An 18,003-nucleotide genomic window follows, 5' to 3' on the forward strand; every position below is an offset into this window, starting at 1 on the left:
GAACCCTATAATCCTGCTAACACCCTCCCACATACCAGAACCTGGACCGTATAATCCTGCCAACACCCTCCCAGATACCAGAACCTGAACCCTATAATCCTGCTAACACCCTCCCACATATCAGAACCTGGACCCTATAATCCTGCTAACACCCTCCCAGATACCAGAACCTGAACCCTATAATCCTGCTAACACCCTCCCAGATACCAGAACCTGGACCCTATAATTCTGCTAACACCCTCCCAGATACCAGAACCTGAACCCTATAATCCTGCTAACACCCTCCCAGATACCAGAACCTGGACCCTATAATCCTGCTAACACCCTCCCAGATACCAGAACCTGGACCCTATAATCCTGCTAACACCCTCCCAGATACCAGAACCTGGACCCTATAATCCTGCTAACACCCTCCCAGATACCAGAACCTGGACCCTATAATCCTGCTAACACCCTCCCAGATACCAGAACCTGGACCCTATAATCCTGCTAACACCCTCCCAGATACCAGAACCTGGACCCTATAATCCTGCTAACACCCTCCCAGATACCAGAACCTGAACCCTATAATCCTGCTAACACCCTCCCAGATACCAGAACCTGGACCCTAGAATCCTGCTAACACCCTCCCAGATACCAGAACCTGGACCCTATAATCCTGCTAACACCCTCCCAGATACCAGAACCTGGACCCTATAATCCTGCTAACACCCTCCCAGATACCAGAACCTGGACCCTATAATCCTGCTAACACCCTCCCAGATACCAGAACCTGAACCCTATAATCCTGCTAACACCCTCCCAGATACCAGAACCTGGACCCTATAATCCTGCTAACACCCTCCCAGATACCAGAACCTGACCCTATAATCCTGCTAACACCCTCCCAGATACCAGAACCTGGACCCTATAATCCTGCTAACACCCTCCCAGATACCAGAACCTGAACCCTATAATCCTGCTAACACCCTCCCAGATACCAGAACCTGAACCCTTGAATCCTGCTAACACCCTCCCAGATACCAGAACCTGAACCCTAGAATCCTGCTAACACCCTCCCAGATACCAGAACCTGGACCCTATAATCCTGCTAACACCCTCCCAGATACCAGAACCTGGACCCTATAATCCTGCTAACACCCTCCCAGATACCAGAACCTGGACCCACATGGACCTGAATGTTGATCAGAGTCCTGAAAAGTGCTGTATAAAGCTCAGCCTTCATTCTGCTTCTAATCCGTGTGTTTATGGAGGTTTAGAAATCTTTATTCTGGTCACCTGACTGATTACCTGTCTTCATGTTCTGTGTAGAACCTGAATGCATCTCTACCAGAACCAGAACCGTCTGTAAACGGGACTCTAGTCCTGGTCCACGGTTCCAGCCTCCAGCCAGGTTCTTCTACCCGGTAACAGCTGATGCTGCGGTCACGTGACCCTCCTCCGGGTTTTCCTGCAGCTCTCAGTCAGACTGGATCAGTTTGTCTGCTGGACTCAGAGAGATGGCTTCATCCTTCCTCTGCCTCACCCTCCTCTTCATCACCATCTACTCAGCAGGTAGGATCAATACTCACTGATCACTGATCAATACACACACCGTTCCATTCCTCTGTACAGCAGCTGGAGGAAACCTGATCAATACACACACCGTTCCATTCCTCTGTACAGCAGCTGGAGGAAACCTGATCAATACACACACCGTTCCATTCCTCTGTACAGCAGCTGGAGGAAACCTGATCAATACACACACCGTTCCATTCCTCTGTACAGCAGCTGGAGGAAACCTGATCAATACACACACCGTTCCATTCCTCTGTACAGCAGCTGGAGGAAACCTGATCAATACACACACCGTTCCATTCCTCTGTACAGCAGCTGGAGGAAACCTGATCAATACACACACCGTTCCATTCCTCTGTACAGCAGCTGGAGGAAACCTGATCAATACACACACCGTTCCATTCCTCTGTACAGCAGCTGGAGGAAAACTGATCAATACTCTGATCAATGTGCTGAAGATTCTTTATAAGTTCATCATCATCAATATAGAAGCAGCAGAAATACTGATCAATAATTTTAATTTTATAATCACTGATCAATACATTGAATGACAGAAAAATCACTACACCGATCAATCTTCTGATGAATACACAGCATGAATAATCAATAATGTGTGTGTTTCAGATGGATTTGAGATGTATACAGTGGATCGGTGTGTGTTTAACTCTACGGAGCTGAAGGACATCGAGTACATCAGGTCTTATTACTACCACAAACTGGAGTTCACCAGGTTCAGCAGCAGTTTGGGGAAGTATGTCGGATACACGGAGTACGGAGTGAAGAATGCTGAAAGCTGGAACCAAGATAAAGGAAATCTGGCTGCTATGAACGCTCAGAAAGACACGTACTGCCAACACAACATTGGTATTGACTACCAGGGTTTTCTGTCTAAATCAGGTGAGTGTACCATCCTCATCCTCATGATGAAGGTCAGACTGGATCAAGTCTGAGCTTCAGATCAGCTGTTGCTCTGATCTATAATCCTCCAGTTTATTAGCTCAGATCCCAGAATCAATCACAGTAATCAATAACATGCTGATCAGAAAACTGAACCAGAACCAGGTCTCTGTCTCCACCTGCTGGTCAGACCCTGGAACTGCAGCTCATTCATACCACACTGATCAATAACAGCTGCTGCTGATGATCAATGATAAACCAGTTTTTATCTCAGATGATCAGTTTATTGATCTCATGTTTTCTGTTTCTACAACTATAATTATTTATTAATAACTTATTTCATTTCATGTTTGTCTTGATGAAAGAAATAAAGTTGAATAAAACCTGCCAGTCACCTTCATGAACATCCTTCCTTTAATCAATCACTTCAGATTGATTTATTATCACTTTTTAAAAGATAAACTAATAAATATTTAGTGCTGGGCAACAATTAAAATTTTTAATCACGATTAATCACATTGTTACACATAAAATATCTCTTTTCTTTAAAAGAAGGCCTACAGCTATATAAAGAAAATACAGTAAATTCTGGTTTACTAACATCAGGGGTGTTCAACCTGCGGCTCTGGACCTTCCACAATGTCTCTAAATATGTGGCTAAAATATTTTTTAAATCTTTCTTGTAATTAGGTTGGAAACCAGGAACTTTTTTTTCTTTCACATCATTTTCCACAAATATATCTACATTAGCAGAAAGTCTGTTTATCCTCTTTTTTTTTATAAAGGTTTTATGTTTTTCTTTATTTTAAAACTGGAAATAAAAATGTGGTTCTTCAAAAATAACAAACATCCTATGGTGGTTCTTCATTAAAATATATATTAAGTTTCCTTTTTGAAAAGTCTGGTAACATCTGCGTCTCTAAAGGAGTTTTATTTAGCTGGCTGAGGGAAAAATGTCTCTTTGGATTGGAAAGGCTGCAGACCCCTGTACTAAACCCATAAAGAGGTTTAGCAGCAGTTTTCTCTTTAAACAGTTAAAATATTTCTTCATATATATTTACAGGACTCCAGACTAACTTTGTTTTTTACCAGGAGCACAACAGTTCATAACTTAAACGTTTAGGAGTGCAAACAGAAAATTTAGAGGTGCACACTGAAATCACCTTGTATAGCAAATATTCACATTTCCTCTCACTTTCATTGTATTAATGATAAATACTTTAACAATAAATTCACAAATTACAATGTTTACTGTTGATATAACGTTAAAAAAACTATCTTACTGGTAGTACGAGTACAAAACATGTAAACACAGAACTCATCAAATGAAATCCCTCCGTAGTCGAAGCAGAACATTAACTTTGTCCCATCGTCCCCCACAGGACCTGGTACGACTGGTCCATGTAGTTCCTGGTAATAAACAGCTTCAGGGACTGATGCTCCTCCAGCCGCTGTTCCCACTCCTCAGTAAGAACAGCTGCTATTGGCTGTCGTCTTCTTCGTTGGTGTTCGTCTCCTCGTATTAAAGTTAGTTTGAGACAAACCAGCAGCTAATTTGTTTTTACTGAACTACTGGTCTGAAGAGGAGCAGAAGTTTGTTAGAGACTAAATAAATTATAACTCCTACAAGAAAAACACCGGCTAATGTATCGTCGCCGTTATAGAGAAGATGAAAAATTCACTCTACTGTCTCACATTTTTTGGTTGCAGTCTGAAGTCCTGGTTTATAAAATGAAATATTTATGAGAAAGAAGGATGAAATGTTCAGGATTTACTAACTAAAAGGTAAAAAGTCAGCAGGATGAATTTAAAGCTGCTTCTTCTGTAGCCCACCAGTAACCTTATTCTAGTAGAGGCCCTGAGCTCTTTAAATACATGAACTGGATGTGTACTATAAAGTAGTAAAACGCTGTTTCTAGTCTCTTTTAGTATGTTCAGACTAACCCTTCAGCTTATCCCAGAATAACCAAACACTTTTACCATTACACAGTTAACACTGGCAGCTGTTTACTCTTTGTTCTTTTACACGTATGTACACTGGGTTTAATAAATACCTGAGCAGTTAGTCTCTGTACCTGTATACCTTTTATTTACCTAAAATAAATAAACACACAGATATGAACTTAGAGAACTCTAACTTGTATTTCAAACAATTAATTAAATGCAAAATAAACTGACCAGTCTGTCACTTTCAGTTTGAAATGGACTACAAACTAAGTATATCAAGTGGGCCGACTCACCAAACACACTCAACTAAAGCCGGTACATATACCCATATACAGTGGCGGGCCGTGCATATCACACCTAGGCGTTCAATGTCGTGTCACTTAGTCCAGCCTACATTTATGCACCTCATAATAAGATCAATATGACACCATGGCTCGAGAATACATACGGAAGCAGACTTTTTAAGCCTATTCATAACAGCGGTGGCAGTAGTACTACACTTAACTGCTCAGTCGATCAGCGGGATGCTAATTTCAAGCTCAGCTGCACCAGAGACGTCTGATATTTACAGTGTGTGTGATGTGCGCAGTGTTTACAGTGTGTGTGATGTGCGCAGTGTTTACAGTGTGTGTGATGCGCGCAGTGTTTACAGTGTGTGTGATGTGCGCAGTGTTTACAGTGTGTGTGATGCGCGCAGTGTTTACAGTGTGTGTGATGTCCGCAGTGTTTACAGTGTGTGTGATGCGCGCAGTGTTTACAGTGTGTGTGATGTCCGCAGTGTTTACAGTGTGTGTGATGTCCGCAGTGTTTACAGTGTGTGTGATGTCCGCAGTGTTTACAGTGTGTGTGATGCACGCAGTGTTTACAGTGTGTGTGATGCGCGCAGTGTTTACAGTGTGTGTGATGCGCGCAGTGTTTACAGTGTGTGTGATGTCCGCAGTGTTTACAGTGTGTGTGATGTCCGCAGTGTTTACAGTGTGTGTGATGTGCGCAGTGTTTACAGTGTGTGTGATGCGCGCAGTGTTTACAGTGTGTGTGATGCGCGCAGTGTTTACAGTGTGTGTGATGTCCGCAGTGTTTACAGTGTGTGTGATGTCCGCAGTGTTTACAGTGTGTGTGATGTGCGCAGTGTTTACAGTGTGTGTGATGTGCGCAGTGTTTACAGTGTGTGTGATGTGCGCAGTGTTTACAGTGTGTGTGATGCGCGCAGTGTTTACAGTGTGTGTGATGTCCGCAGTGTTTACAGTGTGGTGATGTCCGCAGTGTTTACAGTGTGTGTGATGTCCGCAGTGTTTACAGTGTTTGTGATGTGCGCCAGTGTTTTACAGTGTGTGTGATGCGCCGCAGTGTTTACAGTGTGTGTGATGCGCGCAGTGTTTACAGTGTGTGTGATGTCCGCAGTGTTTACAGTGTGTGTGATGTCCGCAGTGTTTACAGTGTGTGTGATGTCCGCAGTGTTTACAGTGTGTGTGATGCGCGCAGTGTTTACAGTGTGTGTGATGCGCGCAGTGTTTACAGTGTGTGTGATGCGCGCAGTGTTTACAGTGTGTGTGATGCGCGCAGTGTTTACAGTGTGTGTGATGTCCGCAGTGTTTACAGTGTGTGTGATGTCCGCAGTGTTTACAGTGTGTGTGATGTGCGCAGTGTTTACAGTGTGTGTGATGTGCGCAGTGTTTACAGTGTGTGTGATGCGCGCAGTGTTTACAGTGTGTGTGATGTCCGCAGTGTTTACAGTGTGTGTGATGTCCGCAGTGTTTACAGTGTGTGTGATGTGCGCAGTGTTTACAGTGTGTGTGATGTGCGCAGTGTTTACAGTGTGTGTGATGTGCGCAGTGTTTACAGTGTGTGTGATGCGCGCAGTGTTTACAGTGTGTGTGATGTCCGCAGTGTTTACAGTGTGTGTGATGTCCGCAGTGTTTACAGTGTGTGTGATGTCCGCAGTGTTTACAGTGTTTGTGATGTGCGCAGTGTTTACAGTGTGTGTGATGTCCGCAGTGTTTACAGTGTGTGTGATGTGCGCAGTGTTTACAGTGTGTGTGATGTCCGCAGTGTTTACAGTGTGTGTGATGTCCGCAGTGTTTACAGTGTGTGTGATGTGCGCAGTGTTTACAGTGTGTGTGATGTGCGCAGTGTTTACAGTGTGTGTGATGCGCGCCGTGTTTACAGTGTGTGTGATGTGCGCAGTGTTTACAGTGTGTGTGATGTGCGCAGTGTTTACAGTGTGTGTGATGCGCGCAGTGTTTACAGTGTGTGTGATGTCCGCAGTGTTTACAGTGTGTGTGATGTCCGCAGTGTTTACAGTGTGTGTGATGTCCGCAGTGTTTACAGTGTGTGTGATGTGCGCAGTGTTTACAGTGTGTGTGATGTCCGCAGTGTTTACAGTGTGTGTGATGTGCGCAGTGTTTACAGTGTGTGTGATGTCCGCAGTGTTTACAGTGTGTGTGATGTGCGCAGTGTTTACAGTGTGTGTGATGCGCGCAGTGTTTACAGTGTGTGTGATGTGCGCAGTGTTTACAGTGTGTGTGATGTGCGCAGTGTTTACAGTGTGTGTGATGCGCGCAGTGTTTACAGTGTGTGTGATGTCCGCAGTGTTTACAGTGTGTGTGATGTGCGCAGTGTTTACAGTGTGTGTGATGTGCGCAGTGTTTACAGTGTGTGTGATGTGCGCAGTGTTTACAGTGTGTGTGATGCGCGCAGTGTTTACAGTGTGTGTGATGTCCGCAGTGTTTACAGTGTGTGTGATGTCCGCAGTGTTTACAGTGTGTGTGATGTCCGCAGTGTTTACAGTGTGTGTGATGTGCGCAGTGTTTACAGTGTGTGTGATGTCCGCAGTGTTACAGTGTGTGTGATGTGCGCAGTGTTTACAGTGTGTGTGATGTCCGCAGTGTTTACAGTGTGTGTGATGTCCGCAGTGTTTACAGTGTGTGTGATGTCCGCAGTGTTTACAGTGTGTGTGATGTGCGCAGTGTTTACAGTGTGTGTGATGTGCGCAGTGTTTACAGTGTGTGTGATGCGCGCCGTGTTTACAGTGTGTGTGATGCGCGCAGTGTTTACAGTGTGTGTGATGTGCGCAGTGTTTACAGTGTGTGTGATGCGCGCAGTGTTTACAGTGTGTGTGATGTCCGCAGTGTTTACAGTGTGTGTGATGTCCGCAGTGTTTACAGTGTGTGTGATGTCCGCAGTGTTTACAGTGTGTGTGATGTGCGCAGTGTTTACAGTGTGTGTGATGTCCGCAGTGTTTACAGTGTGTGTGATGTGCGCAGTGTTTACAGTGTGTGTGATGTCCGCAGTGTTTACAGTGTGTGTGATGTGCGCAGTGTTTACAGTGTGTGTGATGCGCGCAGTGTTTACAGTGTGTGTGATGTGCGCAGTGTTTACAGTGTGTGTGATGCGCGCAGTGTTTACAGTGTGTGTGATGTGCGCAGTGTTTACAGTGTGTGTGATGCGCGCAGTGTTTACAGTGTGTGTGATGTCCGCAGTGTTTACAGTGTGTGTGATGTGCGCAGTGTTTACAGTGTGTGTGATGTGCGCAGTGTTTACAGTGTGTGTGATGTGCGCAGTGTTTACAGTGTGTGTGATGCGCGCAGTGTTTACAGTGTGTGTGATGTCCGCAGTGTTTACAGTGTGTGTGATGTGCGCAGTGTTTACAGTGTGTGTGATGTCCGCAGTGTTTACAGTGTGTGTGATGTGCGCAGTGTTTACAGTGTGTGTGATGTCCGCAGTGTTTACAGTGTGTGTGATGTGCGCAGTGTTTACAGTGTGTGTGATGTCCGCAGTGTTTACAGTGTGTGTGATGTCCGCAGTGTTTACAGTGTGTGTGATGTCCGCAGTGTTTACAAGGCACACAGCGCTGTCCATGGTGCTACTCAATCTACATGCACGTATGGAAATAGGCAGAGGCTCATGGCAAATTTGTGTCCAGGGCCCTTGGTGATGATAGTCTATGTTTTCAACCAACAAGCACACATTCACAATTAAGAGCGGGAAACTAAGATCACGGATATTGTCAAAACTCCAAAATAAAAAACAATTTTAAGAGATAAAATAAAATAAAACGCTTGCACTCACCAATGCAGATCTCCTCCAGTGCCTGCTTACTTGAAAATAAAATCCATCCTCCTTTCCTTTCTCAAGAAGACTTCAATGTCTCTGTTGTAGTTTATCTGTGCGTTTCAGTTCCATTAATAAGTCCTTTTCTATGGACATGGAGGCTAACGCTGAAAGCCGTGTCTGCCCGGTCGTATTTCTGGCATAAGTTTTAATGCGCTTTAATGCCGAGAATGACCGCTCAGCAGAAGCAGTGGACACAGGGATAGTCACAGCCAAACAGGCCAGTGCGTAAAGTTGCCCCATACTCTCAGTCAGATTCTTGCGCCGAAGAAAATCATGGAGTTTAGCGGGACTTTTCCCTTCAAAATCAGCCATGGCAAACATTACAGTCAGTTCTGTTTTAAGTCGGGGAAGATCAAACAGTATACTGTGGCTCTGTGTTAAGCTGGAGAAGGCCGTTTGGGGGAATTTTTTCCTGTATGTCTGAAAGTGCTGGGGGTCGAGAAGGGAGAGAAACAAGCATTTCGTGGTCCTGAAATCGATTCCGTATCTGGGAAAGAATGTTGTCCAGAATGGTGTCGTGGAGTTGTTGGTAGTGTGCACGCAGGTCGCCTTGTGCCGCGCCCTGGCCTCTGCGCACGCTTGGAGCACTTGAGATGCGCACCGTTTCTTCGTATATGTCACAGAATCTGCCCCTCGCTCGCTCAACTGTGTCACAAAACTCCTTCACCCTTGCCATGCAGAACTGTACATCCAGAGATTTTTTCTGCAGTATCCAAAAAGCACATCAGCATACTCAAATACTCAAATACTCAAATACTCCGTTGAATGTGTTGAGCAAAAAACAAAACTCAAAATCATCCAGACGTGCAATAAACCCATCTGCACAAAGTACAGTGTCCTGATCATACTCATCATGGTGTTCCAAAATGTGATCAAACAACTCCTTTAGCACAGCTCTCTTCTCATAGATCGTATTTACCAAACGTGATGTGTATTGCCACCGCGTCGGCGCGACATGAGGAAGACGCCGCTTACACAAGTCATCCAGTAGTTGAGTGCGCTTTGGAGATCTGGAGAAGAATGCAGCGAGGCCGTTCAGGTTGGCAAAAAAGACCTTGCACTCTTTCAGCTTTTAGGCCCCTTGAGTCAGAACTAGATTAAGACGATGTGCATAACAGTGAATGAATAAGGCCATAGGTACCTTCTCCTTTACTTTAGCCGCCACCCCATCGAGTCCAGAGGCCATTACCGCTGCGCCATCGTAACACTGTGCCACAACTTTGTCCAGAGAACATTCATATTCCTCAAAGAAATGAAAAATAAGAGCGGCAAGGTCATCAGCTCGCCTGCCACTGGTCACATCCACAAACTTGAGAAAACGCTCCTTGACACCTGTGGCCGTCACATAGCGCAGAGAGCTGTGCCATGTTAGCCACGTCTGTGGTTTCGTCCACCATGACAGCGACAAAAGGGGCTCTCTTGAGCTCAATTTTCATCTCCTCTGCCATCACTTCAGCAACAGCATGAATTAGGTCGTTTTGTATTTTTCCTGATGTCCCAGTAAATACTGTTAGTGGACAGGTGGTAGTGCAAGTCTGTGTCATGTTCAGCCAGAAACGAAAGAAGCTCCACATAGTTGCCTCTATTTAGGGACTGCGGGCCTTCATCGTGTCCCCTAAATGAAAGTTCCTGTTTACCTAAAAACATGACTCAATCCATCAGTCTTTTTTTTTTTTTTTTTTTAACCTGTCTTGTCCAGCATCGTTGCAAACAGAATGATTGTCTGGCTGCTGTCTGGTGCTGGGCAATTTTACTCTATCAAGCAGGGATTTATACTACATGTATAAAGTCCCTCTTGATGACATGAAAAACTTTATTAAATCAGACTCTTAATGCTGGACTCGACCGGAGGGGACAGAGAGAGAGAGAGAGAAAAGAAAGTAGAGAGAAGAGGGAGGGGAGAGAGAGGGACAGAAAGGGTGTGGGGAGTGCGGGTGGGGACTTGAAACATCATACAGAAGACCATGTAATCCATACTACTTACAACATATATAGCTAAGATCATCCTAGCCAGTAGGTCATTACACAACTAGTTGGTAATAGTAACAATAATAATAATAAGAGTAAGAGTAATAATAATAATAAGAACAGAAATAATTAAAAAAAGAAACAAAATATGATAATAGATATAAGTGAAACTGCTGTATTCAAGAACACGCGCAGAGAAACCTGTGTGGATGTGTTGGAGAAGTCGGCCACATGGCGACGCAAAGACTGTGTGGAGACGTTCAGGAAGGAGTGACCATGCAGAGTGATCATGCAGATGCCACCTCACTTGAACAGAGGCCAGAGTCAGGCCAGCGGTCCATCAGTCTTTTTGATATCTCCCTATTTTTCTTTACTCTTTCATTGTGGAGCTCCGTTTCCCTCCGTGCCTGTTCGCTGAGCTTCGATTTACTCGTAGATCCACCGTAGCCTGTCGGTGCCCAGCCGTGCTTTGGTGTCTCGTTGCTGCCTTGGTGAAACAGCTTAGGTTGGCAAATCCAGAGTAGCTCCAAACACCAAATCGGTCAGTTGCAAGCAACAGACTTTCCCAGCAGTACAGTTTACAGCGTTTTTCAGACGCTGTGAGCCATGGGTACCGTTCATAGTTGCCTGTCTGGAAATGGCGCACAAACCCTTTTCCCTGCAGGGACAGACTAGCTAGCTCGGGGGTTGGGCGACCTCTTCTCACAAGATCCAGCTTTTCCTGAAAGGTCCGTCTTGAAAATGGCGTTGCAAGTATATCTGCAACCAGATCTATCTCTTCTCCTCCTTCAGCCATCGTGGATTAAAAGATATAGCTATAGCTTTTAGCTGTTAGCAATCAGATCTCTGGGTTTAGTTCTGAAATTTTGTAAACTGCCGCCTTTTAAGTTCTCGCAAGTGCTCATCCAATCACAGGACACGTTCATGTCCAATTCAACGTGAGACCTTCTAGCTGGCCTTGGTGTTGCCGACTCGAGATCTGATTGGCTATTGCAACTTACTGTGTCCGTCCAATTACAGCACACGGGAGCCTGCTCTGTTGATTCTGAAGGCCTTAGGCAGATTTAGTAGAGCCTGACAACACAAGCTAGCTTAAATATGATTGGATAAAAACCTCTACTGTAATATACACAACACTGGAAGCAGCTCAACCACGTATATGGATATAATATGAAAACAGACAAGAGATAAAATTTGTATATATGTATATTATTAATTAAATAATTAAATAATTAATGCATTCATTAATTAATTAATTATTTATTTATTATTAATTTATTTATTTATTAATTTCCTGTGTATGCTTAGGCCAGCAGAGAAGGCCTTGCTGGCCCTGACGGCCCACCACTGCCCATATATGAGAAGAGAAAAATAAATTAAAAGGTGTAGGCCTGAAGCTCAGGAGCGATGCAGCCCAAAACTTTATGGCTGGTTAGAAGAAACAAAATAAAATGAGTTCCTCCCAAACTGTCTTTTACAACCGGTACCAGAGAAGAAGCTGGAAATGATGGATGCTGGTCCCAAGAGTACCTTGCTCCGTGCAGACTTTAATCTCCAATAGAGATGACGTTCATGAACGACTCGATTCTTTTTAACGACTCTTTTAAATGAACGATAGGAACCGATTCACAGCTGTGAGCCATTCATTTTATATACAAATTTTCTACACTACTTCATAAAATCAAATGAAACTTTATTTATAAAGTGCTTTTCATGCCATAGGCAACACAAAGTTCTTTATATGATTAAAAACATTTATGTATATATTTGTTAATGTATATTAAAACAATAAATAAAACAATCCTTTACATACATCAAAGTAGAATTACATAAGAATTAAAACACTCAATGAAATCTTTCACACAGTCACACACACACACGTGTATTCAGCACCCCCAACTAACAGCTAAAAATGACTTAATGAATAAATAAATGAATAAATAAGTAAATAAGAAGTAGTACAGTTGACTAAAATTAAAATAAAATAACATTTGTGACATCATAGAAGACTGATGTCCAACACGCTTCATTCATGTGAAGCATCTATGGACAGAAAGTTTTGTTAGGAAACAAATACAGTGAGTTCTATTTAAAACATTTACTAGAATTTACACTGACTGTTCAGGTTTATCCTTTTTAATCTATATTTTTTCTATAATTATTTAATCTTGTATAGTAGATTTTATACAGGTACATAGTTTGATTGTTTGTCATTCTTATATATTATGAAATATTGTAAGATATTGTAAAAACGAGCCAGTCTTTTGAATGGAACGGCTCCTTAAGATCCGGCTCCCTTCAAAGAGCCATAAATCCCATCTGTAGTCTCCAAACTCGGTCCTTATCAGGTCGCTGACAGCTGCTTAATTTCCCACATGTCCACTTCTGAAACGTTGAATGAAGCCTGATGGAAGCTGAGTTAGCTTCTGGTGGCTAACATCCCACACTGGACTAGTGTCGGCTAACACACACACTGCAGCTTGACGAGAGAAACACACTTAAACAACCGTGTGTTAACTTTGAGTGGAAGTAGCATCAGCTGTTAAAAACATATATTTTCAGTGTCCTACTGACGACTGACGAGAAGAGAGTCGAACACTGGCTTCAAATAACGGAGATAAACTTTCAGACAGGCCTTGTCATAAAATCCTCTTCCTTGTTTCTGCTTTGTCTCCGCTCTATTTCCCTCTCTCTGTTCACCAATCAACAACCAGCAAAGTGTCACTCACTCAGCACTTCCTGTTACCAAGTCTTTCAAAGTAAAATAGCATACATAGCCATGAACTTTCAAAATAAAACAAATAAAACCATGAATTTCAGTTCTCCTTTTAAATCATTTAACACATTTACAGTTTTTTAATTATGTAAACATGACAGCAGGAACAATTTATAATAAATGTTTTTAACTCTTCTCTGTTTTTAACCACAAACTTTTTAAATTACCATTCAACATCACAAGACAACATTTTGTACCCGGTTACACTTCTAAACACAGAAGGAACAATATGTGATGAAGATCAGCATCAGGTGAACAGACAGAAAGCAGGATGAGAATCTCACAGCTTCTAGATGGTGAGGAGAGAGAAATATTCACAATATGCACAATAACTTCCATCCATGCAGCTTCACTGCTTCATTATCCACATTTCTGGATATAAATTCTCTAAACTTTCATTCTTAGCTTGACTGTTTAGCTTCACCTCTGCACCTGCAGCCTCCGCTACCGGGAGTTAAGGGTTAACATCTGGTTTCCGGGTGTAGCGTCAGGTCTGTAGATGTAACTATAAACATGTGTGGTATCCACAGAAAGTCCAGAATCTCAGTAAAACCATTTCTATCACCAACAAACACAGTTAAGACAACAATAATTAAAAAACCAGCTACACAAAGTCTGAAAAACATGTAAACACAGATGATGTCTCCCCGTGTCCACCCCACGGCATGAACACGAACAAACGTCTCCTCTACTGAAAGCTCACATCTCACAGATTCCACAGCTGGAAGTTTCATCTTAATACGACCAAGATCCACCGAACCAGAGGCAGAAGAAGACCCGATTTATGCTGCATGTTTGTAAAAGTCAGAAAACATGTTTTACCTTTGCTGTCTGGCCCAAAGGAATGCATTTAAAAACTAATAATAATAGATAAAATAAAAAGTTTCCCATCCAAAAATCACAGTGTTTTACCATCTGCAGGTTTAGACAAAGAGAAAGTTGGTTCTTTATCTTCTTTCTTAAGTTCCAGACAGAAAACGTCTCTTCATGTTAATAAACCTGCTCTCTCCTGATTCCATCATCACCGCTGCAGCAGGGAAGAGAGACATGGACGCCATGTTTCTGTCATCAAAGCCAGCGGCCAGAAAAAAACAAAACCTAACGCGCAATTAAAAAAATTAAGGGCATTAATTAATTGTTGCGTTAATGCACGATTAACGCGTTAACGTGCCCAACCCTAGAAATATTACGTCCTCCATCCAAACAGAAACAGAATAATTCTGATCATAAAGAAAAAAATATTAGAATCTATTATAGATATTATATTAGTTTATTAGTTGTTTATCAGGCAAAGAGATGTAGACACACAGAACAGGGTTAGGGTTAGTCAACTGTTAGTCAACTGTTAGTCAACTGTTAGTCAACTGTTAGTCAACTGTTAGTCAACTGTTAGTCAACTGTTAGTCAACTGTCAGAAACTGTGACTTTTAGTTTTTTTAATACACCTCTCTAAGTGAGACCATCGTCCTTGTCCAGCTTCATGTTAACTTCAGCTGGATGTTAGTCATCCATAGCCGTCCCTGCTGGGCTTTTCCTGTAAAAAAGAAAGGAAGGAAGAAATAAATGTTTAATAGAGAAGAAAGTTAACAACAGTATAAATAAAGTTTAATGAATCTGATGATTCTCTGCTGTCAGGTGCTTTCTAGTTATTCTACATGTTAATTAAAGAGTTATTTCATGATCTGCATCATCAGCATAGAGTGAAACCCTCTCCTCCAGGTTCTGTTTAATCCAGACTGGTTTATATCTGAGTTCATATCCAGAGTCGGATCAATGATCTGCCGGAGGAACCCTGGTCCGTACTGACCAATTCCAGATCGATCCCAGAGGAACCTGGAATGTTCTGGTACTTTCATGGTAACATCAGTAACTGATGATGTTCTGGAAGGTGACGGCAGGAATGATCTCCATCATCTTTCTGTCTACATCAGACCTGAAGAAGCCTCTGGCTGAACACTGTTGTTTCTCCACTGTGTTGTGTAGAGCAGTGGTTCCCAACCTGGGGTCTGGGACCCCCTGTGGGGTCCTCAAGGAGAACATGTTGGAAACGTGTAATATCAATATCGTATGCTCATTCTGTAAATATGCTTTTATAGACTTCTCTATAGATCTTTTATATTTACTTTTTTGATAGTTTTTGTTCTTTTCTCTGTAATGCTGTTAATCCACTAGTTTTACACCATCACCTTTGCTGCTGTAGCACCGAAACTTCCCCACTGTGGGACAAATAAAGGATTATCTTGTCTTTTATCGCTGGTTCTGATGCTGCTGCACCCGTGTCTTCCAGCTGAACCCACTGTAGAACTGTACTCCACCACGCCCCCTGCTGGTCGCCATCCCGCCATGTTGGTCTGCAGCGTCTACGACTTCTACCCTAAAACCATCAGAGTCAGCTGGCTCAGAGACGGACAGGAAGTCAGGTCTGATGTCACTTCCACCGATGAGATGGAGGACGGTGATTGGTACTACCAGATCCAGTCCCACCTGGAGTACACTCCCAGGTGAGTCCAAGTCCTGGTCCAGTCCCACCTGGAGTACACACCCAGGTTTGTCCATGTCTAGATCCAGGTCTAGAGCTGGATCAGGATCTTGACGATATATCAGGTTCATCATGGTTTTCAGCACCATGAAGTGGTCCATTCCTTCTGTGCTGTATCACCATGGCAACAGATGCAGAAAAACTAACTTGATCTGGTTCAAGTATCCAGACTGGCAGTGAAGGAGAACCACTCAAAGTCCCTAAGCAAGATTCCAAGAATGGAATCTAAAAGCTATCGTAACAGGATCTACCAGGGTTCTATCTGGATTCTACCTGGTTTCTACCTGAGTTCTACCTGGATTCTACCCTGGTTGTACCAGAGTTTCTGGACTTCATGGTGCAGTTTCATGTCAGTGACGTTGGTTTGTGTTGGTGCAGGTCTGGAGAGAAGATCTCCTGTAAGGTGGAACACGCCAGCCTGAAGGAGCCTCTGATAAAGGACTGGGGTAAATACCTGTCTGGTTCTACACCTGTCTGATCTACACCTGTCTGATCTATACCTGTCTGGTTCTACACCTGTCTAAATCTAGACCTGTATGATCTACACCTGTCTCACCTGTGTGTCTCACCTGTGTGTCTCACCTGTGTGTCCTCAGACCCGTCCATGCCTGAGTCAGAGAAAAACAAGATCGCCATCGGAGCCTCAGGACTGATCCTGGGTCTGATCTTATCTCTGGCTGGATTCATCTACTACAGGAGGAAGGCCCGAGGTTAGACCAGTTTAAAACCAGTTCTGATCAATTTAAAACCAGTTCAGTCCAGTTTAGACCAGTTTAAAACCAGACTAGTTTAGACCAGTTTAACACCATTTAAACCAGTTCAGATCAGATTAAACTAGTTTGAATCCAGTTTGTACTAGTTTTAAACCAGTTCAGACCAGCTTAAACCACTGTAAAAAACTGTTCAGACCATTTTAAAACCAGTTAAACCTGGTCAAACCTGGTCCCTTCTCTCTGGGTTAGCGAGGTTAGCAGCGAGGCTAACAAGTAACTTCCTTGGAGGGAAACTTTCCTCTTTCTGAGGAGATTCCTGATTCTGGATTCCTGCTGCAGAACAGAGAGACCGGCTGCTTCTGGTCCATTAACTTTCAGGAAGTCTGTTTTTAATTTTAATTTTTTTAAACAAAACAAAAAAGACAAAAACAAAACAAAAAAACATACATATTTAGTTTTTTTTTTTATTCCTAATCCAAAACCTAAAATTGGATAATAAACCGTTATATATATATGTATATATATATATATATATATATATATATATATATATATATATATATATATGTATGTATAATTTCCCGTTTTGGTCTCACCTCCTGAAGGTGGGATCCCATCAGAGGTCTGGGAGGCAGGATGAAGGAAGTACAGGGGGCTCATCCTGAAGCTGGGGGAGGTTGGTGGGCGGGGCTTCCTGGAAAGGAAGTTAGTTCCCTTTCACAGTAAAAGCACGTTTTATCTAGAGATGGAGACTTGGTGGAGACCAACAACGACTGACTTCAACCAGTAAAAGAACCAGTCTAGAAGATGTTAACGCAGATGGTCAGAACCGGTTAAACCACTTCAGTCCAGTTTCAGAGTCTCTCCAGACCAGTTTGGACCAGTTTTCTATGTTCAGCCTCAATTTAAATTCATCAGACCAGTTTAGTCTAAACCAGTTCAGAAGAGTCTGAACCAGTTCAAGAGAGTCTGAACCAGTTCAGTTTTTGTTAATCTTGTCTCTTCTCTTTTCTCAGGTCGTATTCTGGTCCCTACAAACTGAGACCAGATCCTGGTTCTGGACCTGGTCCTGGTTCTGGTCCTGTCAGATGTAGAACCAGCTGCTGCTTTAACCTGCCTCCTCCTCCTCAGCATAAGATGATCCTGGTTGGACCGGACTGATGTAAACCTGATCCAGAACTGGACTAACAGGTCTGAACCTGGTCCAGGACCCTCACAGTGGTCCTCCATCAGGTCTCAGTCCTCTGACAGTCCTGGATCAGGTGTGATCTGGACTGTGGTGTGTGCTTCTCTGTGTAAATCAGTGTGTTCTATAACATGTAATCAGATCTATTGATGATGATCAGCTTCAACTGTTTTCAGTTTTTAATAAACAGAAACTCTCCTGTCTGCTTCAGTCTGGTCTCTGGGTCTCGTTAACACCATCGTTTACAGACCAGGTCAGACCTGAATGAGGTCTGGATCAGAGCGGAGACATCACACAGTAAACCGGA

General features: G+C 43.1%; 2 protein-coding genes across 3 annotated transcripts in view; both read left to right on the forward strand.

The window, feature by feature from the left end:
* The window catches only part of LOC121639456 (beta-2-microglobulin-like), a 192,340-nt gene extending 174,441 nt beyond the window's left edge, over positions 1-17,899 (forward strand). Inside the window, exon 6 of the transcript XR_006010164.1 lies at positions 17,583-17,899. The gene's annotated coding sequence lies outside the window, so the exon portion shown is untranslated. The remainder of the gene's footprint in view (positions 1-17,582) is intronic.
* On the forward strand, positions 1,410-17,899 carry LOC121639453 (H-2 class II histocompatibility antigen, E-S beta chain-like). Of its 2 annotated transcripts, none has more exons than XM_041984681.1 (6): positions 1,410-1,554; positions 2,182-2,454; positions 15,546-15,759; positions 16,176-16,243; positions 16,394-16,507; positions 17,527-17,899. In XM_041984681.1, exons 1-6 carry the CDS (start codon positions 1,500-1,502, stop codon positions 17,550-17,552), a joined length of 750 nt encoding a protein of 249 aa, XP_041840615.1. In that variant the 5' UTR covers positions 1,410-1,499; the 3' UTR covers positions 17,553-17,899. The 2 variants fall into 2 exon arrangements, with proteins under 2 accessions (XP_041840615.1, XP_041840616.1); XM_041984682.1 differs by lacking the exon at positions 17,527-17,899 and adding an exon at positions 16,616-16,924 and having other exon boundaries at positions 16,394-16,528.
* Positions 17,900-18,003: the final 104 nt, after the last annotated feature.

This window comes from Melanotaenia boesemani, chromosome 5, assembly GCF_017639745.1.
Source record: "Melanotaenia boesemani isolate fMelBoe1 chromosome 5, fMelBoe1.pri, whole genome shotgun sequence".
NCBI lineage: Eukaryota > Metazoa > Chordata > Actinopteri > Atheriniformes > Melanotaeniidae > Melanotaenia > Melanotaenia boesemani.

Bases quoted from the DNA above. Each gene is read 5' to 3' on its own strand.
- LOC121639453 (XM_041984681.1), top strand. From the start codon at position 1,500: ATGGCTTCATCCTTCCTCTGCCTCACCCTCCTCTTCATCACCATCTAC. The intron at 2,455-15,545 runs GTGAGTGTACCA...CGTGTCTTCCAG, and splicing joins GGGTTTTCTGTCTAAATCAG to CTGAACCCACTGTAGAACTG. The intron at 15,760-16,175 runs GTGAGTCCAAGT...GTGTTGGTGCAG, and splicing joins CACCTGGAGTACACTCCCAG to GTCTGGAGAGAAGATCTCCT.